The 27,760-nt window shown below is 40.5% G+C and overlaps 1 protein-coding gene across 1 annotated transcript; it reads right to left on the reverse strand.

Annotated features, from left to right (window-relative positions):
- Positions 1-96: 96 nt before the first annotated feature.
- On the reverse strand, positions 97-26,551 carry ITM2B (integral membrane protein 2B). The gene is made up of 6 exons (XM_056502180.1): positions 26,216-26,551; positions 9,634-9,762; positions 7,374-7,580; positions 5,293-5,403; positions 2,089-2,239; positions 97-807 (listed from the first exon to the last, which is right to left on the reverse strand). The coding sequence occupies exons 1-6, from the start codon at positions 26,312-26,314 to the stop codon at positions 719-721; spliced, it is 786 nt and encodes a 261-aa protein (XP_056358155.1). The 5' UTR covers positions 26,315-26,551; the 3' UTR covers positions 97-718.
- Positions 26,552-27,760: the final 1,209 nt, after the last annotated feature.

The following is a 27,760-nucleotide window of genomic DNA, read 5'->3' on the forward strand; positions in this document are numbered from 1 at the left end:
TCAAGTGAAAAGCATTAATTTTAACTGCAGGCCTCTCTGGATTATTTTTAAGTAATCCAGTAGTAGCAGAAGAAAACACAAGACTTTTAGACAAAGAGGTTTATAAGGTTTATTTTCCATTGCACATACATGGATTATATACAAGTTAGTAACATAAGTTACTTCTTAATTCTCTAAAAGATTGTTACAGCAAACACTTGCCATTTTAAAACATCAAGTCAGAAATCAATCTCAAAAAGGTAAATATGACAATATTTTAAAAACAAAACAAATTGCACTTGGTTAGGAGAGTCAAATACAGGTCTGTCTATAGCTGTAACAAACTATATAGCAGGTAATATTACAGTTAGAAGTAGCTCTTGCAGTCCATTTGTACATTAATAATTTTTTTCAATTTTACTTATTTAAAAACTGTTGGATATTTCAAAGATTTCTTCTTCTTCCTAGTATTTGAGGTTCACATGAAATGCACTAGCAACTAAGTCTTTATACAATTGCTATTCAAATATAATAAGAACACCACACCTGAAAATAAGGAGAAAACTAAAATGTATTGATTTTACATGTATCATGAGATGAGAAGTATGAAAGGTGTTCAGCAAGAAAGCCCTGTCCACTACTTACATAAAATAAGATTTTAAAAAATAATCACTGCACACAATACAAAGGGTGGGGTCATACTGTACTTTTTCAGTCTCCTGTAACAGTATTATCCTCATTACTGTTCACAGATGAGTGTTTCCATAGCAAACTTGTTCTCGAAGTGTCGAATCTTTCGGCAGTTGACAGCTTCACGCTTCTGAATTCCTGTTGAATTGGTAAAGAACAACAGAGTGTCAAGAGAAAGAGGGCTGAGGTACATCACAGACAGAAGTTTTATGTTTGCTAAGGTAAGATGTCACCAGAAATCAGAACTACTCCTCTCCAATCCTCCCCTCCAACAAAACACACACAGGCACACATTCAGAAGGAGAAAATCAATTAGCAGGGAATGATCCTGAGAAAGTGGTGAACCAAATCCCAGTACTGGTTTAATGAAAACCAACCTGCCAAAACCCCCCACTGGCTAGCTTTTAACTCAGATCACTTCCCAATCTCCCTCTCTCTGCATCTGTAAAAATGCTTATGGAGATGTGAAAGAGGGAACAGAAATAGAATAAACTGCTATGTGCATAAAGAATGAGCAGATTTGTAGTATTTAAACATTACCTTGGAATCAGAGAAAGACAGAATTTAACCAAATTGTAGGCAAACATGTTCACTGCCAATCTGTGCTCACCATTTACTACTACAGGATAGATATACTGAATTTTTCATTGGATTTTGCTATTAAAACCTTTTAATTTTCAAACATCAATCTAAACTGCTTTTACAAAATGTATTTCTTCTTTGTTTTCTCAAGCAGTCAATATGACAGAAGCAATTAAACTGCTTTGGTGTGCACTTGTGCACCATATGCAGATTACACAACAATAAATCCAACAACCAAAAAACAAACAAAGAAAAAAAACCACAAACCACCAAAAAGTAAATCCGAGGAACATCTGAATGCAAATTTTAAGACAGTATTTAATAGCTTTTCAAGACTCTTGCAAATAATCTTTTTCAACCATTTTTCCATAAAAAAGTACCAAGCACGACAATTTTCCTGTGAAGACAAGCTCTTCCTCACATTTCACTGACACAAATAGGAAGATGTGTAGCAATGTATAGATGGCTTTAATGACAAGAAGAACCTCCAATTCTGTATTTGGACTACAAGGCTAAAGCTTTTCCTACTTTAAAGATTTTTCTTTGGTTTGGGGTGAGTGGTTTAGGGTTCAAGATTAAAGAAGAGCATCAATGAATGCCTGAGCTCCAGAAAACACACCATGCACAAACAGACATTCTGGCACTCCTAGGTCACTGGGGCCTTGAGCATTTCCACACCATGACATGACTTTTTCCGCAGCTACACAGGAAAATATCAGATGCCCAGAGAGCTGGTTAGTGCAGTAAGCAGCCCTTGAATTAGAGCCTTTTCTTTGAACACACTCAGGCACCACTGAAGCTTTTGCCAACACACAAGACCGTGGGGGGAGCGTTTACCTTTCATGGCTTCTTTGCGCTGTAGTTTGTAGGTCTCCTTGCCGCGGCACAGGCGGTAAATAAAGAATCCCAGCTGATCCACGTTTTCAATGCGATCAGTAACAATCATCTGCTCGTGAATCAAATAGGACTGAGGCAAGTATGTCCCAGCCTGTTGAACAAAAACACAGCAGCTCAGTCAAAAGCCATCTCTTCATGGTCTGGGTACATAAGAAACATTTTGTAATTTCTTCTTCAACGTATCTTCAAATTATTTCAAAATACGTATTATCCACAAATTTTCATTCTAAATGTGCAAACTTCACTACAGTACAGAAACATGTAACAATCACATTCAAAAAGGTCACAGAATTTCCATTGATGCTAACACCCACTGCCATCCTGCAGGTTTTTTTTCTAGGGGTACACACTGTCACCGGTTGGTTCTGCACATATCATCCAAAGTTTTCACTTAATTAATAACAGCCCACCAGACCTTAGTGGGAACAACATGGAGATACTCCTGCTGATGAAGCAGGCCAGCTGCAGTATAGTCCAGCTGCAGTCCATGGGTTTGGGAAGCCTTGAATTTATTTGAGAGCCTGGGTCACTGCTCTCAAACCAAAGCCAAGACATGACCATCCATCCCTGTAGTTTATTATGTGACTTCCACAATTGTTTATATGGAAAGGTATTACAAAGCCAAAGTGGGACATCAGGTGTTTCAAGGCAATACACTGAAAAAGGGGAGAGCCACAATGGCATGCAAAGGCTTCCCAAGCTCTCTCTAGTCCCTCCAGTATTATTCTGCCACAGATGAAATGAAGGAGGAATTTGGCTCTGTGCACACCTCACTGTACATTGCTGAAGATACACAAACTTAGCTGCCAGCCAGCTTTTTAATGCCACCACTATTAAATAATCATCCATTTTTAAAAATACTAAGAAATCCTGTTAAGAGTGGTTCTAATTTATAGAAGGATAGAACGAGCTCCTTTCTTTTAAAAATAAAATGATCACTTATTATGAAAACAAATTCACCTTCTATTGTGAAAGATCTCTACATTTTTTAGTCACAATAAACAACTTGAAATTTTCACTGTGAAAGAAGATCATCTTTTCAGCTTCAGTGAAATGTGAAGCTGATTAAATGCTATTCTTCCCAGTACAGAGAGAAGGAACTGTATAGAATTCATTTTAAATTTTGCATGAACGAATAAACTATGAATATTTTCTTCAATATATACTATGAGGAAAAAGCAACTTTTTTTTTCTTTAACAGCTTAGCAAACATCACTCTCCCAAATTATCCCACTCACTATTTTGTAATTAAACCTCTGTAAATTACTGTATATTAATTCCTGGTCTCTCCAGTCTCAGGAGGGAGCCCTGAGGGAGTGCCAGAGCACAGCAGCAGGCAGGGCACTGGCAGGGTGGGCAGCAGTGCTGAGGACTTGGGGAGCAGCCTGCAAAGACACACCTGGGCTCATGCCCTGCAAACCACAGGACCTCCCAGCTCACCTCCAAACCCAGCCTTCTCAGTCTTCCCTGGGTGGGACAGGGAACTCATGCAGGAATCTCCTCTGCCCATTTGCTGCAGGAGCAATTATCCAGTGCTAGGATCCAGCACAGCCACAAATATAATTTTTGAGACCTCCTGTGCACTGCGTAGAGTTAAAATTAGCCAGTTGGCTCAGCAGCAGGAACGACGTGGATGAGCAAATACATCTGGGTTTCAGTTTTGTTTCTCAAAGAAACAAAGGAGGCCTTTCATGTCTGCACATTGAAGCAAACTGTATCAATATATAGAAATGTGCATCTTTAGGCTAAAATTAAGGCGTTTCTTAGACACCAGAACAGCTCAGAGCTCCTCCATTTTCATAAAATGCCCTCTGCATGTATTCAGAGCTCATTTCAATGAAACTACCACATCAATTTCATACATTTTTTTTGCTGGTGCAACCAGTGTGACTTGTAGGACAGTATTTACTCACTTTGAGTATCTGCAGCATAGTTTTCCAAATTCCAGTTACAAATGTTTAGCCTGATTTTCTGCGACATCAAATGCCCACAGCTTTTTGTTAATACAATGAGAATTAAACAGATGTCTCATAAAATTAGGGCACCCACTGTTGGGGACAACAATCAAAACTGTTTGCTTTTGCACAGATTTTCAGCTGAATGTGTGATGCCTGGTTATCCTCTTACTTGTAAAGCAAGCATATTTGATTCAGTACTAATGTCAAACTAGGAAATTAACAGATTTTAATAGTGAAATTTGTGTGATCTAAAAATGGAAAGAAAACAGTACAGACAAAGTCTGAAAACATGGGGTCACTGAGTTTTACAGACACCACATCATCCTTATGTACAGGAAATGAAAGTGTGGTTAAATAGCCAGTCTCAGAATAGGAAGCAAAAAAGCAGCATAGGACTTACTTGTGGTAACTTTTCACATGAAATTTATTTATACATACTAACCACTCAGAAATGGCTAAAATGCTGCCTGGAGTGCTAATTCCAAAGCCTTTTTTGAAAGATGGAAACCCAAAGATGAAGTAACTGTTCTAAAATTACAAAAGCTCAGTAAAATATTAAAATATTCTCCCCAAATCTTAGAGACATTTCATCAGCTCTCTTCCCCACTGGACTGTTTTGCTGTTCTGTGAAGAAACCAGAAGGCCAGAACCTAAGGTAAATTCTATTTAAATCTGCAACTGAAAGCACACATTATGTAAAATGCACAGCAGATCCAACACATCTCATGTGCATCACCCTCAAGCCACTGGATCGAAGTGGCCAATCCCAGGGATCAACACTTTAAACAATGCCCCTGTTAAAAGGATTTCCCAGTCTTATCTACTTCATGCCTCTCAGCTAACCAGTCTTAGTCCAGTGCACACATGCTTCATAGAAGCTTTAGTCACAATGGATTATAAATTAAAAAACACAGACTACAACCAAAGAGTCCAGCTACACCACATTTACATGGCCTTGTCCGCCAAATTTATAGCATTGTAGAAAATTATATTTTTTTGCCTTCCTCTGAATTAATGATTCCTTCATGATTGTAGATCATTGTCTAAGCAGGTTATAGACTTTTTTTCTCTTTGCAAGAACCTCTAGTGATCATGTGCCTTGTGTGAATGTCAGAGTTCTGCAGAAGGGAAAAAAAAGAACTTCTACTTGTTCCTGTCTTAAGAACAAACTGTGATTTAATCATACCTTGATATTGATGAGCAGCTCCAGGAAATTTTTTGGTGGCATAACAACTGAAGTGTTCAGAGGAATCACATAGCACTTATCCAGGCTAAGGTCAAGATAGGCGGTGAGTCTCTGTTGAGAAAACATTTATTTTAATCAAAATAACAAGAAGATCAGAAAATTGAAAAACAGACGTTGCTGAGCTGCTATTGCTTTGTGCTGTTCTTCAAATTATTCTTTTGTTCACTGTAAAGTCTGTCCAACAAACTCCAATCTTAGGGCAAGTAAATGCACAAACAAAGGGCAGCCTTGATGATAGTTTACATTTTCGACAACGATTTGGGCAAGGCAGCAGGCAGTGAGGAGCTCAAATGCACTAAGCAAGGAAACTACAAAGGTGTACCTGAGCTGTTATGGAAACAAGTACAGAATTCATTTATGCCTAGTGCCTTCACTGTGAAACAACGGGGCAAAAACCTGGCTCTAATCTTCATGCTTTTTTATTTTGAAATACTCTAAAAAGGAAATGCTGCTGTAAGAACAAAACACAGAAGGAAAAAATATTGTTACAGATAATGCAATGAAAGTAGTTTTAGTTTCATAAATACTACTGACTTGCAAGGTTAATGATTATTCATAGTTGAATTATTATCTTTATACAGTACCTGAACTGCAGTATTTGCCATCGTTTGATAAAAAGCTGAGGGAATTACCCTGATGAATCCTGTAGCTCTGTTCACTGAGCTGTGTTTTACTGCACCTGTTCTTGCTAAAGAAGACGTTATCTCTAGCTGCTGAAAGCTCTGAGGCTGTGCACGTATATAAAATACTGAGCACCAGGAGCCTAGCAGTCAAAATAATGCCAGGACAGCAATCATCAGTGCAGCTAATCTCATTACATGGAGCAAGTGCTGTATCTATGGCAAATGACCCTTGCACTGACCTTCAGAGCAAAGCCTTTAACTTATCACATCAAAAAGTAAATTTCCAATATTACATTGTTCTTACTTGCTTCTTAGATGCTGATTTCTTTTTTCATTTTCTAGTTTTCCCTCTTTAGAATCTTTATTCTAACTCTTAACAGAAGCTCCCTAAAGAAATTCTGCAATATTATTTAAATTACATAGCTTGTGCAAGCAATGTTTTCCTCCAAATCTGGCTATGAATATTTGATAGATAGCACTTTAAACTCTGAAGTTTGCATAAAAAAATAGGACACTTCCCTATTCTTTTTCAGCCTAGCTTAAAAAAAGCTGTTCAGCAAAGTCTTCAAATGTTCACAGAGATTCAGCTTCCTGAAAACCAGCTGTACAACATTTCATTGCCATCAGACAGCTCCAACCATGCTGATACACAAAACGAAGGCTTTTAATTGTTTTACAGCTGTTCTTAACTCTGAGAGCTGTAGGCCTGTCAACTGCCTTAACAGAAATTTATTACCATGACTGCTATCAATCAAGGTTATTTCTCAAAAAAAGAAAGACAGCTTTGAAACCCTAGTTCAGTGCCTCTAGGAATTGTAGTAGCCTGTGGTGCACAAAGAAATTAAACTTTGGCTTCCTGTGGCATCTGGAAAATGAGCTGTCTTCCATGGTCCTTTCCCTTCTGCTGCTGCTTTGGGGGTTTGAGCCATGCTAGGAGAGCACCTCTGGGAGTGCTTGAACACACACCCAGTGACATCAGATGCTATCAGCCCCTCCAAGCTGATGTCAAAGCTACCTCAGCCCTTGCCAAATTTCCCTTGGCACCGCAGCATTTGGTCAAATTCTGGTCCAGTGGACTCAGCAGAGCAAGAACAATATTCTCTTCAGTTTCTCATACTAAGGAAAGCAAATAGATCCAAGATGTTTCCCTTTCTAAAAACAGAACTGTATTTGCCAATGGTGGTTTACACAGTACCTGATGATGACTGTATCATGCTGTACTTTATGCCCAGTTAATAACTGCTTGCAGCCTGCTGCTGATCAAAACATTTCTGCTACCTCCTCCAACCCTCTGCTTTCCCCCACCGCAATAAATAAGGAGTATATTTCTCAGGATGACTGAGGGGAAACATTTATCAAGTTTTGAATGCTTTCAACTTCTCCAGACATATTTCTTACCCGGTGGAAGTCATGGACAATATCAGCAGGATCACTATCAGCAAATTCAGGGACTGGCACACTGATAAACTCGACATCTTCCTCCTCCAGGATCTGAATATTTTGCTCAATTGTGTGGTAGCGAGCACTCTGAGCCTCTGCCCCAGGCTCAGGTAAACGTAAGCCATCTTCAATGTACTTTATTCCACAGAAATACACGCCACCCTGCTAAAAATAGTCAACAACCCAGCAACAAACAGATCAGTAACACAGAAGTTTAGAAGTAATATTCTCAGAGCACCAAAGACAAGAAAAACTTGTCAGACTAAATGAAATTTTTTGCCTTTAATTTTGATTCGTACACCAAAGCAGGAGCCAGTTGCTATCTACAACAGGACCATGGCTAAAATCTCAATTACACTCAATTCCCAGGGAGTTCTTCCCTTGAATTCAAGGATCCCATAAGCAGGTTTTTAAAATCCAGTCTTCCATGTATTTTTAGAAAGACAATTAAGTTCCTACATCTATATTAATAATAATAATTATATTAAGTATGATCTAACTGTAGTTAAAATTACAATTAAAAATATTAAAACTGGTCATTCAAATCACATTTAAAAAGCAAGCCTAACTCCAAATTTGGTCCTGCTTGCAGCAGAGGGCTGAACTAGATGACATCAAGACTTTCTTTCCAAACTCAATTATTCTGTGAAGTTGCTTAGATTTACAAGACTTCAAGAGTCTGGAAAGTAAGTTTCTAAAATAATTTTTTAATAGTTTCAAGAGACAAAAAGGTATAAAGAGAAATTGAAATAACTAATTTGTGTCCTTTTGCCACAGTACATATGGCAGGCTACCTAAGTGAAGTGTAAAATACAGTTCTAAGTCAGAGGAAGTTATGTACCAAATTTACACTTCAGTTGGTTTTAGAAATACAGAACTCCGCATATATGCACAGGGCATCAGTTTAAACCTTTACATTGAAAACGTCTCTTCAGTGCAATGTCAGCTCAATTCCTGAATGTTTCCTTTAATGCAGATCTGACTCATAAACAAGCAGCACAGGTTTGAATTAAATGGCACTTTCAGTTTCATCTCACTGGCAGGTGAAAGGTGGAGCACGCAGTGCTAAGCACGGGTGAAATGCGCATTAGAAATGCAACCGGCCTTCAGTTCCTCAGCTCGTTAAACCACCCACCGGGATAAGCTGGGCTGTTTAAGCATCATCGTTTGCAGCACTACTGCTCCTCTGTAAATTTCGTTAATGTGATAGCCAAATAGACTAAAAACCGCAACTTCAGCTAGAATTTCTCAAGTTTAATCACTTGGCTTTCCACATTAGCAGCTATTAAAATGGGGGAAAAGCAACAGTCCCACTATTAGGGACAGGAACACGAATTTTTACCTTATAATTAGGTGTACTAACCAGTGGGGTAGAGAGATTCATGTTTTGTTTACCCTCTTGCTTTCTGGCTCTGTAATCTTGCAACCCCAGCAGTTTCTGAAGCAGGGAGGGTGTGCTCACACCACTTGGGCAACAGCCCAGCACATGCAGCACTGCCCAGTGACAACTCCCCCCAAGGGAGACAATATTTAACTCAGATCTCCCATTTTTCAGGTAAATGCTCCATTTCCCTGGCACTGCTGCCTTCACAGAGCTCCTCTTGCAGCAGTGCCATTTGTTAAAAGACTGAAAATACATTTTGTTAGAGGTCTAATCTTGTCAGTGTGGATTAGACTTGATGGAGCATGTTTAAACCACATTGACTGTACTTTTCCCAAGTCCCCTGCAGGGCCCATATTTCTTATCCATGTGGAGGCTAGGGAAGGGGAGAGCCTCCATGTTGCTTTCACAAGCAGTCCCTTTCCTGCACATTAGCAGAAACCTGGGATCAAACAAGGAGGCTTTCAACGGGTTAATCCACCTCCAGTATTTGGCACTACAAAAGAGAAAAAAGAGCAGATAAAAATCTGGGACACCACTAGGGTTCCTAAACTCAAGTCCTATTTAGATACAATCTTTCCTCTGCAAAGTGAGGTTTTCAAAAGTGTTTCCCTCTTTTATTTGCCAGCTTCATTTCTGCCCTCCTCGGCTGATAGGTAACTTCAGAGAAGGCAAAACTCTGGCCTTTAGAAAACACGAAGTTTTGGAAAGAAAAAATAGTTTATTTCCTTTGGTTTAGTCTGTTCCTCCTCTTCTAAATGTAACACAAAAAGAACAGTCTGTTGCTCCTCTTCCCACAGAGAAAAACAGCCCTCTTCTAATGAATATGCGACTTACCTGGAATGCAAAATATTTGTACAGATAGGCACCACCCAGGAACACACCAGCCAGCATAAAGGCCAATCCAAAGCACATGCACCAGCACCAGGCCCTTCTCTGTCCAACAGGCACAGCATCCTCAGGGTCCTGCAAGGCATCAGAGAGGGACCTTCAACAGACTGTTCCCAAGGCAGGGAAGACAGCAGATACTTCAGGCCCAGCAAATGCAAACACTGCATTCACCAGAAAAGGCTGTACACACTTCAGCACAAGTGTTTAGAAACTTACCTTATTTGGTAAAATTTAAAACAAGTCTATTTAAGTTGAGATTTAGTAAATGCCATCATCACTGACTAAATCAGCAGACTTGAGAGAAAAATACAACAAAATCTCCCAAGATACCTAATAATACACAGTGAGCCATTTCCCAGGTTGCAGACAGAAAAATATGCATTCTCAGGCAACCTCCATGCAACAACAGCAGAGCAAGGAAGTCAACTCAGAAAGGTCAGATTCCTTTTTACCTCAGTATATGCAATATAAGTGAACCTGAAGAACCAACAAAAGATCAAAGGTAGTAAGAGGAGCAAAATACATCCTTTCCTATGTTTTTCCATCAGAACAAAACAGCCTTTACCACAACTTGGCTGGCATAATAGCAAGGGTGGGAAGGAAAAACTATAAAGGTGCTTTGTAAGTTGTTGTTAAGGAAGCTTTCTGCTCTAAAACAGCATTTGCCATGCCTCTATCTGCTGTTCATGTAATACTGAAGGAATGACAGGATGTTCCCCCTTTAGGGCACTAGTTTGCATAACCATGCAATCCCCACAGGCATCCTAAGCAATAAACTGCTGCTTGCAAAATCTTTCCTCTATCAGCACATTACAATGATCTTTCCTCTTTCAAATGTTTGTATAACTCAAATACAAAGTAAAAAAGGAAAAAAAAAATCCAACTTTGTGCTACCCTGTTCCAAGTGGGATAATCCTGAGAAAACATTTGAATTCAAATAAATACAAAGAAATTCATTACCCCTTTGCAACCATACAACAATAACATAGAATGACAACCAGGACAAAATCATTATGACTGAATGAACAAAAAAACACCAAACCAGAAAACTGAGGAAGAGCAGGACAGATGCGCTGGAGAAGGCTTTGACAACTATAGCTGTTAATCAATGTTCTGCCTGATGTGTTGGGTCTTTTTGTTCCATTTCACTGAGATGATACCCCACTTGAACAAAGGTGTGGGCATAGTACCCAGCTGCCTTGGCCCAATTAAGGAATTCCCCTTATCTGGCTAAAGCAAGTCTGACACCAAATGGAAAGGGGACCCTCCCTGTAAACAGTGGGAGAAAGTGGCATTTCCTGGGAATGACTCAGCCATCCCAGAGAAGGATAAGTAGCATTTTGGAGGGACTTACTTCTTTTCTCTGATTATAGAGGGAAATTCCTTGGTTAACAAAGTAGGTACCTAATTCATATGCAGCTAAAATTAAGTGATGTAAAATCCACCTTTACAGTATACTTCAATTACCTCCCATACAGAAGTGGCAATGCAGCTTCTTTGCCAGGCAACAGCTCCCAAAATCTGATTCAGAAATATTTAGAGTCAAACTGAAGATATTTCATTGCTAAATATCACAGTAAATCAGACTGCAAAATCTCCATCTTTGGAGGTTCTCAAGATTCAACTAGAGAAAGCCATGGCTAATCTTGCTTTGGCAGCCATCCTGTTACTATAGAGAGGCTGCAGCAGATGACTTCCAGAAGCCCCTTCAAACCAACATTTCTGGGATACATTACAAGGCAAAGTGAAATCAGAAAAATAACATTTGCTGTGAACTGAAAAGACACAATGTAAAGACAAGAAACAATTTTATAACACTTTTAGAATACCAATTATTTAAGGAATTCAGTGTAAAAAATTACAGGATTACTAGCTGCCTGATTTTTAACCTGGCTCTTTGCAAAGACTGAGAATAGGACATAATATCCATGCTAATCTAATTAACTCTCGGGTCAGGCTGAGAGTCACTGTGGATTCTTCTATAAATCATCTCAATTATAAATCTAAACTAGGTAAACCAAGGATTTTTATTTTTATGTTGCCCTGTATCATTAGGTAACTATTTCCCTAGATATTTCAAAGCATACAGGACACCTGATTGAAACTTTTTTATAATTGTTGTCACTTAAACCGTTCCAAGTTAAAGCCAGAAAAAGGGATAGCAAACTACCTTTGGGATACAATATCAAAATATTACCTAGTGAAGAATATAAAGAGTATCTTTATTCTTTCCTAGTGCTGCTTTCAACTCCCACACCTTTTAAACTTCAACCAGAAATGTCCATTAGTGAAATTATCATTATTTTGTAAGTCCAGAAAGACTAAGAATACATGCATGCAAATTATGAGGAAGGCATACAGAGTACGAATACCTACCTGGAAACAGGGGTTAATGTCAGATCAATTTTCCACAAGCCACAAAAATAATCAGAAAAAAAACCTTTTACACTTCTATGATGCCAGGAGGAACCTGAAGGACAAGTTAATTACTATTCCACCTTAAATAATTTTGCTTTGATATATGAGATGACAGATGTAAACAACAGGTTTAATATAACTCTTTCATCCTTTACCACCAGGTAAAGGCTATCATTATTATTTCTCAAGGTGCTCCTTGTGGTGGCACATTAAGCTGTTTTGTATTTGTATTTGCCTATCATTGATTTGTCCCTTGCCTACCAAAAACAGCCCACCAAATTTAGAGCAGGAGCTCAAGCTCAGTTTAGGCTCCTGCTTAGGAGAATGAATAAAAGCACAGCACCTTAGCACATGCAGAACCTGAAACAGACAACACTGAAAAGATTTTATGCTGTTGAAAGAGAACAAAGAATCGACTTCCTAGCCTGAAAACTAAGTATATTATCAAGCAGTTTAAAACCAGCTTAAATTAAAATATAAATAATGTACTGAAGCCAAATTATATATGTAGCTGACCTATGGCTAAGCTCTCTAAGCTTTTGTATTGTTGCCATGACAGCTTAGTTTGGGCTGTATTGACCAAAAAGAATAATTTGTCTCTTGCTATATAAATCTGACCCTCTGCACTGCAAGAGAAGAAAGTGCAATGGATGCTCACCCTCCTTCCAGGTGACTCATATTCTGAAAAAAAAACCCCATTAAGTGAAAGCAGATCCCCACTAAGAGGGACAGTGCTGAATTAGCACTTCTCCCCACATGGTTACAACTGCACTTTGTTCCCCGGCAGCAGCACTGACTTCTGAAGCCAGAGCACAACATGAGACTGGAGCCACAATGACTAATTTTTCTCTAGGCCAGCTTTCCACTGCCAGAGATACCTCACAGAAGAAAGCATCATGTACTTGAGGTGAAGACTGACCTCTAAAAATACACCTCTCTACTTCTGTGAACCGTAATAAACAATCATTACTGTCCTGGTCCCTTTCTTTCCTCTCTTCTGCTCCATCGCTGCCCCATGTACTTTCAGCTCCCTTGTGAATCCTCAGCCTTAAGATGATGCCACAAAGTACATCTCTGATGCAAAATGCCTTAGGAGGAACTGGATGCAGGCCCAAAACTGGCGTGTTTCCCTTGATGAGCTGATTGTTCTAATTGGAAAACATTTGATTAGCCTATTTCCCATGGATAAGACATGAAACAGAAGCATCTCTCTGCCACTTGTACACTAAATCCTACAGTGTTGAAATTAAATGGTTCAGAACTTCCCAACCTGAATAGCTTCAACCTCTGCAGTAACAATTTTCCTTTCAGAATGAAAACAAGTATTAAACTCACTATTATTTGAGACTAGTAAGATTCAAATCTAGAGTCTTCTCAAAAAGAAGTGACAAGATGACCGCAGTTTTCAGAACAGGTCCCTTCATTGGTGAACACAGCAGTGAATGCAAAAGCTGCTCTCTGCCTTTTTACTAAAACTACTCCTGAAATGGGCACATAATATCATGTACTATTTACCAGAACATCTCTCAATTACAGAGAGATCTTCACAAGAACATTTTTATGACAATTAGCATTAACTGTTCTGCAGTAAATTAAATAAAAAAAGTTAATAACCCCATAAACCCGCAAACACTAGCAGTTATTAATGGCTAGTGGCTATATATTCTCTTGCTCTTCTCGGTTCCATTTTAATGCTACCTTTTTTTTTGTTTTTAATAAATGCTGAATTTCAGAATGGCAAAATTCATGTTTGGGATAATATCACAAATGTATTCTAAGAAGCTCCAATACTGAGCCACAAAGTGTATAATTAGACTTGATAATTACTTAGATTTTCCCCTTGTGGCTCTTTGTACATAGTGGAATATAATTGCTTTAACATTATAAAAGTAAAGCAGTCTATAATCTTAGGAGGCATATGTCTAGTTCGTATTAAAATGAGTGAGAAGATTATCAGACCTTGTTCCTTTGCAGAAATTAAGGGCACATCTATCTAAACCAGATATGATGGACAACATGCTGTGAGAAGTCCAGAATACTGTATGACTGCTGGACAGCTATGCAAAAGATAATGTCCCAAATTTAAAAATAGATACGACAGTAATAAAAATAATTTTGGGAGGGGAAAATGTATTTTGGAATGAACAGTCTTTGATCCACAGAAAAAGCTGATGCAGAGCATTACTAAGTATTACAAACATTACTAAAAATGTCTGCAGCATAATACACAAAACATCCATAATTATGCATGTGAGAATAACATCTAATATGTATACACAAACACATACATAAAAGCTTACAGTTAATGTGGGTAGAACAGGCTGGAAGCTATCCACAACAGTTTTCCTCCAAGGTCCTCTGTGTGCCACTTAGCTCACATGGATGGACAGAACACAGTGGGACAGACTGAGGCTCCTGAAGGCAAATATTGACTAACTGCAGCTTTAATTAGTGGAACAGGAAGAAGGGAAGCTAATGATGACTCCCTAGAAGTGCTTTTTAATGAGAGGCTAAAAAGTCTTTAAATAAAATACTGACCAATGGCTGTATAAACAGAATTCTGTTGGTCAGGCTCGCCTAACCTGATTTGTAAATCTGACATCTGTAGAAAATTCTCACAAAAGAAAGTCAATTTAAAACAAACTTAATTTAGAAAGAGCTCTGCATTCCTTCAATGGTATTCCTGCCTGAAGCCTGCTCCAAGCCTGGTATTCTATTTATTACTTGTTGCAGATGGGAAATTAAGGCAGGCTTTTGCAAGACTCCTCACTTGGCAGATGCTGCGAATGTGCAAGGCGATCATACTGATCTGCCTCTAAAACAGCAATTTTATGCTTACTAATAAAATTAAATTTAAATTTTAAGTACAATCATCTTTTAACTTGCTAGTTGGAAAAAACCACTCTATATACAATAGATGCTTCAAAGATTTCTCGCTTGTCTGGAAAACAAGCTATGGCTGTTTATACACAGTTGCTATCTGATCATCATCTGTCATGATGGACAGAGATTTGTCCATCTGACCAAAGGCTCTCTGCCTAAAGAACAAAATGAAAACACAACCTTAAAATTGTGCTGCTGTTCGCTGTAGTCACATAGCCTGAATAACCAAGGAGATTAATCAATTAGAATTATCTATTAGGCAGTTGGTACTATTAACCTCTTCTGTTTCTCGTATCTGTATATGGTCTTTGAAATAGTATTGTAAAAACAAAATCTTTTAGACAGCACTAGGAAATCCAGAAGTAAGAAGAAACTAAATTCCAGGAGCTTTACAAGTTCAAAGTCCAAGGTTGTTTTAATTGGTTGAATGTTATCTTTGACGAAATAATGGGGGAGTTTTATTAAAATGTAAGGTGTCTGTCAAATGACTCATTTCATTGTTCAAACACTGTAACTAAAACAGAATAAAAACATCAGTATAAGCAGTCAGCTCAATATCATCTTAAAAGGGGAATGAGTGCTGGTGGGTAGGAAGGTAGCTTCAGCTGCATGTACTGGGAGAGATAGAGGTGAAGAGAGAACAAAAATTGGAAAACCGGCAAGAGTAAGTGAGCAGGAAATAAAACTCAGAAACATATTGGAACAGAAGAGCTCAAATTTTCTGCAAGAAGTAAAGGAAAATTACAACTGCAAAGTGAATGTTAAGGACAGGAATCAGCAGTTCATTCACAGCTATGTGATAGAGGGACAACAAAAGAAGCATATCCTGAAGAGTAATCCAGCAACTCCCAACCAACATGAGTAATTCTGATTTACCTAAACATTGTCTTCATTTCTGAGATAAGAGACTGCAGAATCTGATAGCAGTCAACAATTAAAGAGGATAGGTAAAGAAGGAAAAAGCCTGTAACTATTCAAATTGCTGTTTTTGTTAAATTTTGAAGTAGCACTAAGATGTGTCATTATTAGCTTTGGTCTTAAGTGGACTAGAAAGTGACAGGCTACTTAAATGGCCTGAAAGTTGTATTTTTAGACCAGGCAAAGACTTTTATCAGGTGATTCACCTGCACTTTTGGCTATATCCTCATCCCAGGCTGTCTACAGCAAGTGTACACACACTGCATTTGACTGTTTTTTTCAAACTGTGCTCCCCAGATTGTTTCTCTTCTCTGTCCAGTTTCAAGATCTACCAATTTCCTTCTCTGGCCACTTATCCCATGCCTATGCCCCCTATATCTTTCCCCACCCAAAGCAGAGTTCTCTGGTATCTGCCATGCGCAGAGTAACTGGGCACACCTTATCTCCATTTCCTCCCTTCACCATTGCCCCAAGATAAACCACTCATCACCACGCTCTGGTGAAGAGGAGCTGGGCTACAGCCACAGAACTGCTCTGGACTTTGCCCTGCCACATGAACCAGCACTGCACTCCTGTGCCTCGTGGCCTGCATTTTCACTGCAAACACTCAGGGCAAGGACTGTCCTCCTGCATCTCTTTCTGTACAGATATTAGCACTACAGGATCCTAATACATCTTGTACTCCTACTGAACACAAGGAAACACTTCTTTCCCTGCATGACCCCAAACACTGGAACAGCTTGTCCAGGGAGGTTGTGGAGTCTTCCATCCTTGGAGATACTCAGAAGCTGACTGGAGGTGGTCTCAAGCAATCAGCTGCAGGTGGTCCTGCTAGAGCAGGGGAGTTGGCCCAGATACCTCCAACGCCAGCCATTCTGTGATACACATCTACAGTTTTTAAATAACACTAATACTATACAGGGTGAGAACTAAGAAATAACTCCAACCACTTGCTTCATTAACAGGAGAAAAAAAAAACCAAACAAACTTCCAGGAGAGTTGGGTCTGTGCTAGACAAGTACAGCTCCATATATCCTTTATTTCAGAATTTTATGATTCTTCTGCCTTCTCCCCACTCCCCGCCATGAAAACTTCACCAAAACCTACATTTGGAAAATGTCTTGCCTCTAAATGTCTGGATGCTCAGGGTAGAAATCAGGTTTATTTAGAAAATATATTAATGTTGATGAATTTATCTACACATTTTCATACACTAGAATGATGGAAATTTGTTCTGCATTCCACACTTACCTTTTCTCACATATTTAAAGAAAACAGAAGTGTTCTGGTGCAAGTTTACAAGTTAAAACCTGCAGGTGGAAAGCTTGCATAGGTATCTGGCAACAGGGATTCATTTTTTAAACAAAGCCCATCAAACCTAAGAAGTCATACAGGACATTCTTCAGAATGCAGTTTGCTTTTTGAAAACAAAATCACCACACCCTTTATAGTTACAGCATACCAAACATGGCATTTCATTAAACTGTCAAATTTTGAAAAACGCTTCATTTTAACATTGGCAAAATAAACCCTTTACCCATCTGCATTTTTTGACTTACAACTGACTTACATTCTACCATACTTGCAAAAACTACACTGAATCAACCTACAATTTTAATGAAGTATTTCTTTCATCTTTATCCTGAATTAGATCAGTGTTTGAAAACAGCAACTTAGAAGGTTCCTATTCCACTTAAAATGGATCAATACTAAATTATCTCTTTGACCTTGACTGTTCCAATCCCAGTATCTTCCTTACCCTGCTCACTCCTTATATCTGAAATTTCTTTTTTCCTATGACTGCCTGATTCTCAGACATCAGTATGATGGAACGTTATGTGAGTTTAACCTAGATTTCTCTCAAGGCTATTTTCCCAAGTGGTGTTGGCTCTTTCACCCAAGAGATCTCATTAGCATGCACATATGCACCACTGAGCCTCGGAATTTAATAACTCTATTCCCAGCTCAGCCACAGATGGTATGCCATCTCAAGCAAGTTACAAAGACTATGTCTCAGTTTCTCTCAAAAGTAGAATCCAGCATCACAAACCCCACTCTTGAGGTCTGTAGTCCTGCTTCAAAGGAGGGTAGACTCTGAAGCCTGTCTAGGCTGCTCAGGGCTCTTGACCAGTCAGGGTTTGAAAACCACTAAGACTGACACTTCAAAGCTTCTCTGGGTAATTTCCTCAGCAGCACTCGGCTCTCCTCAAGACTGAAAAATATTTTGCTTCTATCAGTTAGAAGCTCTCCTTTTTAAGTTTAAGACTACTGTCTTTTCAGTCACCTCCCCAGGCACCGGGAGGCTGCTGTGAAGTGCCCCCTGCAGCAGTTTCATCTCTGGGTCGAACAAGCCCTGCTCCCTTGGCCACTCCTCACATGGCATAACCTCCAGCCCCTGACTATTGTGGTGGCCCCTGCTGGACTCGCACCAGTTTGTTGCTGTCTTTTTCTGGATCAAAGAGTTCTCAGCACTCAATGATTCCAGTGACCAGTGTTCCAGCTGACTGTCCTGGGTCTTTTTCAAGCAGAGCAGGTTCTCAGCCAGGTGGTGCCCTGTGTATCCTGAAGGCTGGGATGAGTCTGCTCCAGGTATAGGACTTGGCACTTGCTATTTCTGAAACTCGTAAGATTTTGTTCAGCCTATTACTGTAGCCTGGTGAGGCTCTTGTGAATGGCAGCCCTGTCTTTAAACACACTCTGCTAATGCACGTATTAGTGAATTAGAATGCATTGTACCTGCACAGCAAGCACCGTTCTCTGAGTGGAAACCATTCTATATGCAAATACAGAATATCATTTAATGAGGAGCAGTTATGAGCATCAGCACAGGAGAGCTGACCTCAGAAGGCTGATGTTTAATTACGCCCTTTTCCAGGCAAAAGTGGTCTAACAAACTAAAGGGCTTCAGTGCAATGGGAGTATTCAAAGTCTGAAGTGGAGCACACACTCCAGTGCCCAGTACCTGGCAGCATCACACCCAGCAGGATCACAGACCTGGCAGTGTTCAAACACCTCACCAAGAGCTCCCCAAAACTGCAAACCTTAGGCAAGACAACTCACTGCACCATGCAGCAGCCTCCGAGAGTCGTGTTTGGCCTCACACCCTACAAAGGCTGCTGCATTTTCAAATGTGCAAATGCAAGTGTTTTCTATTTCTGTGTAGGCTTAATCTTTTAAAATAAATAAATAACCAGGCCTTAGTGATTCAGCAACTATGTGAGATCCACCCCAGAGATCACTGACCCCTCCCAGTTATGATCTCCCCAGTGTGCTGTTTTCCACAGTCATTCCACCATCTCATCCAACCCACAAAAGAACAGAAAGCTGCCATCAAAGCAAGAGTTTGCTGAACCCTAGGACAAAGACAAAATAAAATAAGGTCTTGCATTCAAGGAACCCTACTCTTAAAATGCCTGTGGGTTTTATTTTTATGTACATATACATGTGAAATTATATGTATTGCATACTTAATAATATATAAACTTTAGAAAAATTTAGATAAAATATTTGTGTACACACACACACACACACACAACACACACTCTGACACTACATGGAAAGGAAAAACAAGACATCAATTTATTTTTTGCCAGGATCTCTATAATAACAGTTGGGCAAATATGACTTTGGCATTTTGTCATGATGAATTTTGTACAGCTGGACAGAGGACCCTTGCTTGTAGACGACACATGGATCACTCAGGAAGGACCTAGGGCTTTTCTGTATGTCCATTGTGGCCCAAACCCTACCTAGACCACATGATGTCTGCCACAAAACCATTTCTGACTTCATTGCAGAGCTCCATCTTATTAATTATCTCATTCCTCTGATTTACCACATCTGTAAAATTAGGACAGATATATCCGAATTTTATAAATTAGCATGCTTTTCATCTGTAGATTCAAGCTAATTTCCACTGAGGATAAAAAGCAGTACATAAACAGTTAGAAAATGAATGTTGTATTATTCATACAGATCAAGAGACTAAAAGCAGATAATGCTAACCTTTGTCAATCACAGTGTAAGAGGAGAATGGAGAGAAAAAAATAGGGGGAAAAAAAAAGGAATCTGTGCAATAAGTAACAAAACACATAATTACTTATCTCAGCTGTAGTTACGTTTTAAAACACTTTTAAAATGTCATAATGTTTTTGGAAGTACAGAATAAAGAAAATTTAAAATTATTGGGACTTAAAAATGCAGTATTTACTTTTGAAGGTATTTCCCGAGAGCCACAGAGAGAACCATTTTCTTTTTATAAAGAGTTATCTGATGCCTGTAGCTACTGACTATTGGATAAAAAGTACATAAAAAGCTGACAAATATTCCAAAATCACAACTGCAGAACAGTTAACTGAAAACATTACTGAAGGTAAGTATGCTTACCATTTTTAAATACCTCCTCAAAGACTATTAGCATCAACATTTACTAAAATGCTGATAAGAGGAAAAAAAAGGAAAAAACCTACACAAATAAAAAAGATAATAGATTTGAAAATAGAAAATAGTCTATAAAACACAACTGTTAGGTTACATTTGCAACTGCAAACATTTCATTAAAGTGCTTAACAGAAGAAAAACATACACATTATATTTTGAAATTCAACTTTCCTTGAAATAGATGTTTACATGTTGGATTAAATATATTCATTACAATGGAATGAGTTGAAACTATTTCCCTTGAAAATACTGCTGATTCCAAGAAAATTTTCTGTCAAACGATTTCCACAGGAAAGCTCAGCATTTCATTTTGATCCACATCTTCAGAAATTAACTAATTTAACTTGATCTTTCCAATTGAACAGAATTTTCATTTCAACAGCCTCTGTTTAAGTGGTATTCTTCATACTAATATGCAATGTTAATATCTAAACCAGTTTCTTGAAGCTTAACAAGAGCATTGCAGCACAGAAAGACAGGAATGAACATAAGAGAAGTACTTCTGGCATTTACTGTAAAGATACATGACAGTGCAGGTTAGTTTTTCTAGATACTGCACTAAATAAAGCATCGTCTAATTACAGACTTTTCCATATGATGATATTAAGGGGGAAAAAAGTTCTCCAAACACATTTTTAGGGCAAGGGGTCTCAGCCAAGTGAAAGTCTGGGAAACTGAAGAGAAACTATTTAGAACTGCAGAAAGTATTCCCATTGTCTCTCTAGTCATCCCTGCACTGAGTTCACACGAGCTGTATGATACAGCCATCAGCTCTTGCTCAGTCAGCCAAAAATGTGAATGATACAAACAACTGATGAAGCAGTTATCACAAAGGTCTGGCAGAATACATCCTGTTTGAAACATTAAATATCATTCTTCTGGGAAATGCTTGCATTTCTCAACCAAAGCTTTGTATTTGTTATTCAGGTCGGGAAGTCATGAGAGACAGAGAAGGAAGTCAGATACTGAGCACTGACAGAACTCCTCTGTCCCACAGGTTCATGTCCATTGCTGGGGGATGACACAAGCTCCTCCAGACCACATTTTGAACTTCGTAATTCCAGACCCCTAAACTCTCTTAAAAATAGCAAGAGATTGTCAGAGGAGAACCACAAACTTTGAGAGACCTTGGTTTTTTAGTATTGTCTCAATTGCTGGCAGCTTTTAAGGAATATCTTTAGGAGCCAAAAGTCTCAAGACCACAGTTACCTTATTTTCAGGAAGCTGCACTACTTAACCAGTAGCACAAATTCATAATGTAAAAGAATGCAGGGGAAGATAACAGCCAAGAGGCTTCTTTTCCTTTGGAGAAGTCCCTTGTTACACAAATTTTGTTCAATAAAACTCAATTTACTCTAATTTATGTTTTTGGGTACACATTAAGTCAAATAAAATAACAGAACAAGCCCTGGGTACTCTTTGTGTAAGAAAGAAACTGGAGAGTTTCTTATCTATGGTTTGGTGAATTTTCATCAAAATTTTAGCAACATCTGGGAGAAGAGGGAGGGAATTCACTTTGTTAGGATTTTTACTTCTGGTCCTCTTTTAAATAATCACGTCTTAATCTCTACAATGCTCTGACAGATAGCAGAAGCAGGTTGATTTCATGACCTAATTGCATCACAGAAAATAGAGGAAAATGCAAAGACTGCTCTTTCCCCAACGGCATCTTCTGTAAGGGTTATAAAAACTTGGTTGGAGAAAGCCTATAAAGAAAATATGGAAACTTCTGAAATAAAAAAAGAAATTAAAATCAAACAAAATAATCCTAAACCACCCAGTTTCAGAGACATTCCATAAAGTGGGAAAACCTGTTTTCCTATAAGCAAAATAATAAGTAAATTACTTAAAAATATTTTTAGTGGATATGTGTATGTAAAAAACCTGTAAAGTCAATGCCTTTATTTCAGAAACATTTAACACAAATTACACAAAATCTGAGAGTTTTTCTACACAGTAAAATAGTGCTCATTAGTTTTTGCTCAACAGTATTTCCTAGGTGGATCCCTTCACTCTGTGTTAAAAATGACTGTTTTAGTATGCTTTGGGAAAGACTAAAGTGAAAAAAAGCAGGTTAATTTTAAAGGTCACAGTAATAATGTTCTTATAAGGAATAAATGCAGAAAGCTGCTGCTTTTAAAATTCTTAACATTTACACTTTCACATTGAACTCTCTACCAAAGGTCAGCCACAATATTTATGTGTGAATCCACAGCTTCCGTGCACAAAGCTGGATGTGGTAAAGATGCACCGTGTTGAGCACCCCAAAAAGACATTTAAAAGGTTGCCACTGAGCCTGGCAGAGGGGAGCAACAGCCCGAGTCACTGAGGGAACAAAGATTTTTGGGAGGCTTAATCTACTGAATGGCCTTTATAAAATGTCTGAAGACTTCAGCTGTGCTCAGAACCGTCTTTGGCTCTCCACAGATCTATTGTAGGGAGAAATGTTAAAATACCGCACATTGTTTGTCTGTTGGGAAACTGGGTCATAAAACACCCTATTGTAAAGACAATGAGCAAAATGGAAAATGAAATGTGGCCTAAGACCCTTCACTAGGAGTATTCTGTATTTTGGCCAAGAATTATGGCATACAACAACAGAAACAGAGTTGTAATGGCTGCCTACAGTAATTATGGAGAGACTTTCACTACATGCCATAATACCAAGCAGTGATTTATGCAGAGACAGGATTAGCACTCTAGATTTTTCAACTCCTTTTTAAGTAACATACTCTAAAGCATAAGACCATTGCCTTCTGCAAAACCATTTTTTAAGACTGTTTCTGTGACACATCCCCTACTCTTCTTGTCTCTTCCTGTCTTACCTTCCCTGATTAATTTCCGATTAGTATCTGCAAATTTTGGCAAGATCAGAGTATTTCTATGCTGTATCATCAGCATATTTTAACTGCAAATGCTCTTTGCTAAGTCCTTGGAAGATTATGTATTTGAGAGTAATCCTGCAATGGCAGAGTGGCAGTCTTCAAGGCACTGTGCTGGGAAAAGCAGCAGAATGAGACTGTCAAAGAATTATCCCAAAAACTCGTTCCATGAATTTTTATTTTCTTGATGCTTCAGAGTATTTGGCTTTATTCATTAATCTCAACTAGTTTACTGGTATCTCTAGCTGAAATATTTTTAAGTATTTTTTTTTTTTTTTGTAATAAAATTGTGTTAGTGCAATTCTGTTGATCCTCTTCTTAGGGCTTTCCCCTTACTTCAGTCCAGAGTACCTCCCAGGACTTTGTTCGTAAAAGAAAGCTTCATAAAATGTTGTAATATTTTTCATGTTTACACCTGTGATCCGGATTTCTTTCTTTTCCTACAGAAACAATGTAGGAGAAGGGAAAACCAATGTCCCATATATGCTGTTTTGGAGATGTGACCTTTTTCAGACTACCAGAATTCTCTCTTCAAATATACATTCCCACACTGCCTTCAAACCTCACTTGAAGCTAAGGGTTTTCCAGCAACAACGTGATATGAATAATGCATTTGTCAGATGTGGTTTACTTTGTCCCCTTTCCTCCCAAGAGCTGCATAGGCAATTCAAGTTGTGGAGGGGTGTGGGAAGATCTGTTTCTAATGCAGTTGTATTCTAGAAGGCAAAGTTCAAAGAGTGGATCTTGCACTTACCTCAAAGGTATCAAGTTTTACAAGGGCCCTCAGTTCCTTCCCCCCCACCCCAAGATCTGAGAATAAGCTCCCAGACTTGAAGAATCACAGCACCTCGAGAGCTACGTGGCATTGTTTGTTTCACTACTGTTAATCCTGCATGGATTGCACAGCCTGTTCTACAAAAACTACACACAACGCTACTGTACCAGACCTGCTTTTATTGATGCTCTAAAACACAAAAGCTCAAAAAAAGCTTACTCAAGAGAATTTTGCACTGTTAGGTGCAGGTCTGCAGTTCTGCAGACAGAAGATAGAAATGTGTCAAGGAGAATGTCAAAGACTCGTCCCTCAAGAGTGCTCGCTTGTTTTTGTAATTTTCATCTGTACTGAGCATCCTCTCCTAGCAAGCTATTTTAGGAGTGTTTCAAGCTTTGTTCAGGCGTGTTCATTCCCTGACAGCAGTGCAAGAACTTTTAAGCAGCTACTGTGAGATCAGGCTGCCTTTTGACCTGGTTAATAAATGTTTACAAGTCTCATTTCTAGACAAGGAAAGCAAAGTCGAGGCAGATTTTGTATGTCATCCTCAGCTGCTAGAATTTACAGTTCCACATTAAGGAAATCATAGTCAAATAACATGCTTCCGTCAGTATCTGGACAGGGTCAGGAGGATTTGTTCCCCAGTGTACAATTAGCCAGATGTATTTTGTTTGTTTAGCAGCAGAAAAACAAGCCAAATTTGGTAGGCTATCTGGAAACAAACATCGTCCAGGGCAGGTCTGGATTCCAAGCTAATAAGAAATATCAATTTTCTGGAACACGTAGCTTGTGTCTTGCTTATGTTCTTGATGTCAAACTGACCACCAAACCTGAGGTCGGGAAGGGAATTCTACAGCTTAGGGGAAGCAACTACTTTCTAGATAATAGCACTCCTCTAGGAACACGGAGCTCCTAATGGATTTCCCATAATTGCAGGCAATCTGAGGAACAATACTGTCTCGTCTGTTGTGGCACACTGTTCTAGAGACTTAAATACTCTGGTGAGAGTTTCATCTGAAAGCGCAGTATGCTCAGTAGAAGCGTGAAATTTAACCACTTGCTGTATCAGGGAGATGTCACTAGAAGAACCTTTCTGGTTCCCCTTGGCTGTGAAATGACAGTGGGTTCTGCAGGTGAAGAACCCGGCCCCAGCAGAATCACAGCAAAACCTGCACCAGGGCACAACTTCACACAGAAATTAATCACAAAGATTTAAGAAATTAATAAACACTATCACTTTTGAAGAGTCAATCTGGTAATTCAGAGGCCTGATGCACAAGAGACCATGAAGCAAATGAAAACAGCAAGACACTGTTTATGTGCTGCTGGCCATTTTTCAAATTTTCATTCCCTTCTAAAAGAGCTCAGAGCAAACTACATTATTCCGAATTAAAAACTGGTTTTGATTACGGGAACACAGAAACTGCAACCAAAAACCTTTATATTCTAGACAGTTTTGCACTTCAAAAACTTTAAAAGCCGCTGGTGTTTTTTCCTTCGTTGCTGTTTGCAGAGGGGAGGCGGCAGCAGCGCCGGGAGTTCGGGCGCTGTTTTGGGGCGGGGGGGAGGCAGCTCTTTGTTCCTTTACTCCAGCCAGCCCAAGTTCCGAGGCGAAGTTCCCCGACCCACACAGCCACCGGGCTCTGCGAACACGCTGCGGCACAAGCGCGGCCGAAGCCCCAGCTTCACCCCCCGAGCGCTGCCTTGCCCTGGAGCATCCGGGCTCCGGGAGCTCGCCAGCAGCCGGCCGGGGGGGTGGCGGCGGGGGAACAGCAGCCGCGACCCGCCCTCGCCACACAAACCAGCCCCACCGCCGGCCCGACACCGCCGGGGGGCTGCGGGAGCGCTGCCGGCCCTGAAAGCCGAGGCGGCCGCGGTCCACGCGGCTAACAAAAAAACCTCCACAACAAAACCCCGACAAACACCCCCAACCGAGCAAACAGAAAAACGGAACCACCACAGAGATTCCCGGAGTGGGGAGAAGCGGAGCCGAGAAGCTGGTTGCCTGTCAGCCATTTTAGAAGCGTGAGGCGATGGGGCGGCGGGGCGCACCGCCTCGCAGCCTTTCCCCGGCCCGACCGCGGGCCCCCGCCGCGGGCAAGGGGCGCACGGAGCCCGGCAGCGTCCCCGGCGCGCTCCCCTGCCCGGGCAGTGCAGCGGAGCGCCCGGCACCGCCGCGCCGGCCCCGGAGGGTCGGTCCCCCCGCCGCCCTCACCTTGGCGTCCGGCGGCACGATCAGCACCTGGCTGTTCTCCTCCTCCTTCTTCGCCGCCTCCTTCTGCGCCAACGCGGAGTTGAACGACACCTTCACCATGGCCGGTCCTCAGCGCCCCGCACGCAGGAGAACGAGGACGAGAAGCGGCCCGGAGCGGCGGAGCTTCGCGGGCTGTCCCCTACCTTGCCACCCCCCCGCTGCTACCTCGCCGCGGCTGCCACCCCGGTCCCCTCGTCAGGCGGCTGAGGAGGAGGAGGAGGAGGAGGCGGTGCCTGACAGGGCGGGCGGAGAGAGGGGAGGTGGTGGCAGCAGGGCCTCGCCCTCCGCCCACGGCGTGCCCCGGCGCGGCCGGGCGGGGGGCTCTGGCCGGGCGGGCCCCTGCTCTGGGCTCGGTAGCCGAGGGGCCGCCGCAGTCGGTGCCTGGCTGTGCCCCGGGGATTGTGGCACTGAGACCCTTGGGGCCCCATGCCCCTGCCCCGGGCTTGGCTCCTGTGCATGGGGGAGCGCTGGGCTAACGCGCTGCCGGCGCTGCTTCCCGGGGGCACGGCTGGCACCAGCGGCTCGGCTCACCCCGGGCAGTGCCAGCATTTCCCTGGTTGCCATTTTAATTTGGGGTGTTTTGCGAAAAGAAAATGTTTAGGCCTTTTGTCGGTGAAGGAAATCCCCAAAATGCTATATAGGCAGCGTGGAGGTGAAATCCACCAGTTGTTGAGCCCTTGGGGAAGGAAGGACGCGAGGCGCGCCGGGGAAAGTGGAGGTGTGACCTTCCCCCTTCCTCTCCGGTGCAGTGGGGCAAGAACTCAGTGAACTCAGCACGCCATCCCAGCAGGGTGCTCTCCAGTAAAACTGTGTGATGCAGATATTCGAGTTTGCACTCGGGATATGGTTGTAGCCTACTCCAAGAAGTTAATTTTGGTGACTCATCTGGGTAGAGTTGATTTTCTGGTGAGAGCTTGGCAAAGTAGTGCTTCTGTCACTCTGTGAGAGACACCAGGCAAGCAAAATGCAGTCCTTCAATTCAGCGGGTGCTCTGCTGCTGACTTAGTCGAAATCTGGTCTTTCTCCCTAGAGCATTAGATGGCACCAGGACTGAATTGCCCTTATGCTTTGTACCTCATCATCAACGTCCTTTAAAATTATTGACTTAAAATGACTAACAGAAAAGCTAACTTAACCTGCTTCATCCTATCATCCTAAAGTATTTAAAGATCTACAGATAATTTAAGGGTATTTTTTCTAATGAAGATATAAAATCCACGAACCAAATCATAGTAATTTTATATGCTCTCAAGATAAAACAGCTGATGGCACAGCTTGCACCCAAGTCTGTAAATTGCCCAGATATTCCAAGAATTCGATCTAACTACCTCAAAATTCAGCAGAGGTTCACTGAATTATTTGCAGATATTTCACTGAAGTAGAAAACGTCATGGACTCTAAGTAAGACAAAATACAGAGATTTCCCTAGACCATTTCTGACTATATTTGGTATGACCCTGGAGGTTTTACTTTAGTAGGAACTTTCATTAAAAGTATTTCAGCATT

The sequence above is a fragment of the Oenanthe melanoleuca genome, chromosome 1 (genome assembly GCF_029582105.1).
Source record: "Oenanthe melanoleuca isolate GR-GAL-2019-014 chromosome 1, OMel1.0, whole genome shotgun sequence".
Taxonomy (NCBI): domain Eukaryota; kingdom Metazoa; phylum Chordata; class Aves; order Passeriformes; family Muscicapidae; genus Oenanthe; species Oenanthe melanoleuca.

What these genes read in the sequence shown, in the direction of transcription:
- ITM2B (XM_056502180.1), bottom strand. Translation starts at nt 26,314, where the DNA reads ATGGTGAAGGTGTCGTTCAACTCCGCGTTGGCGCAGAAGGAGGCGGCG. An exon ending in TTGTCCATGACTTCCACCGG is followed by an intron (nt 5,404 to 7,373) that starts GTAAGAAATATG and finishes TTTTCTCAACAG; the next exon opens with AGACTCACCGCCTATCTTGA. An exon ending in GCGCAAAGAAGCCATGAAAG is followed by an intron (nt 808 to 2,088) that starts GTAAACGCTCCC and finishes CCAATTCAACAG; the next exon opens with GAATTCAGAAGCGTGAAGCT.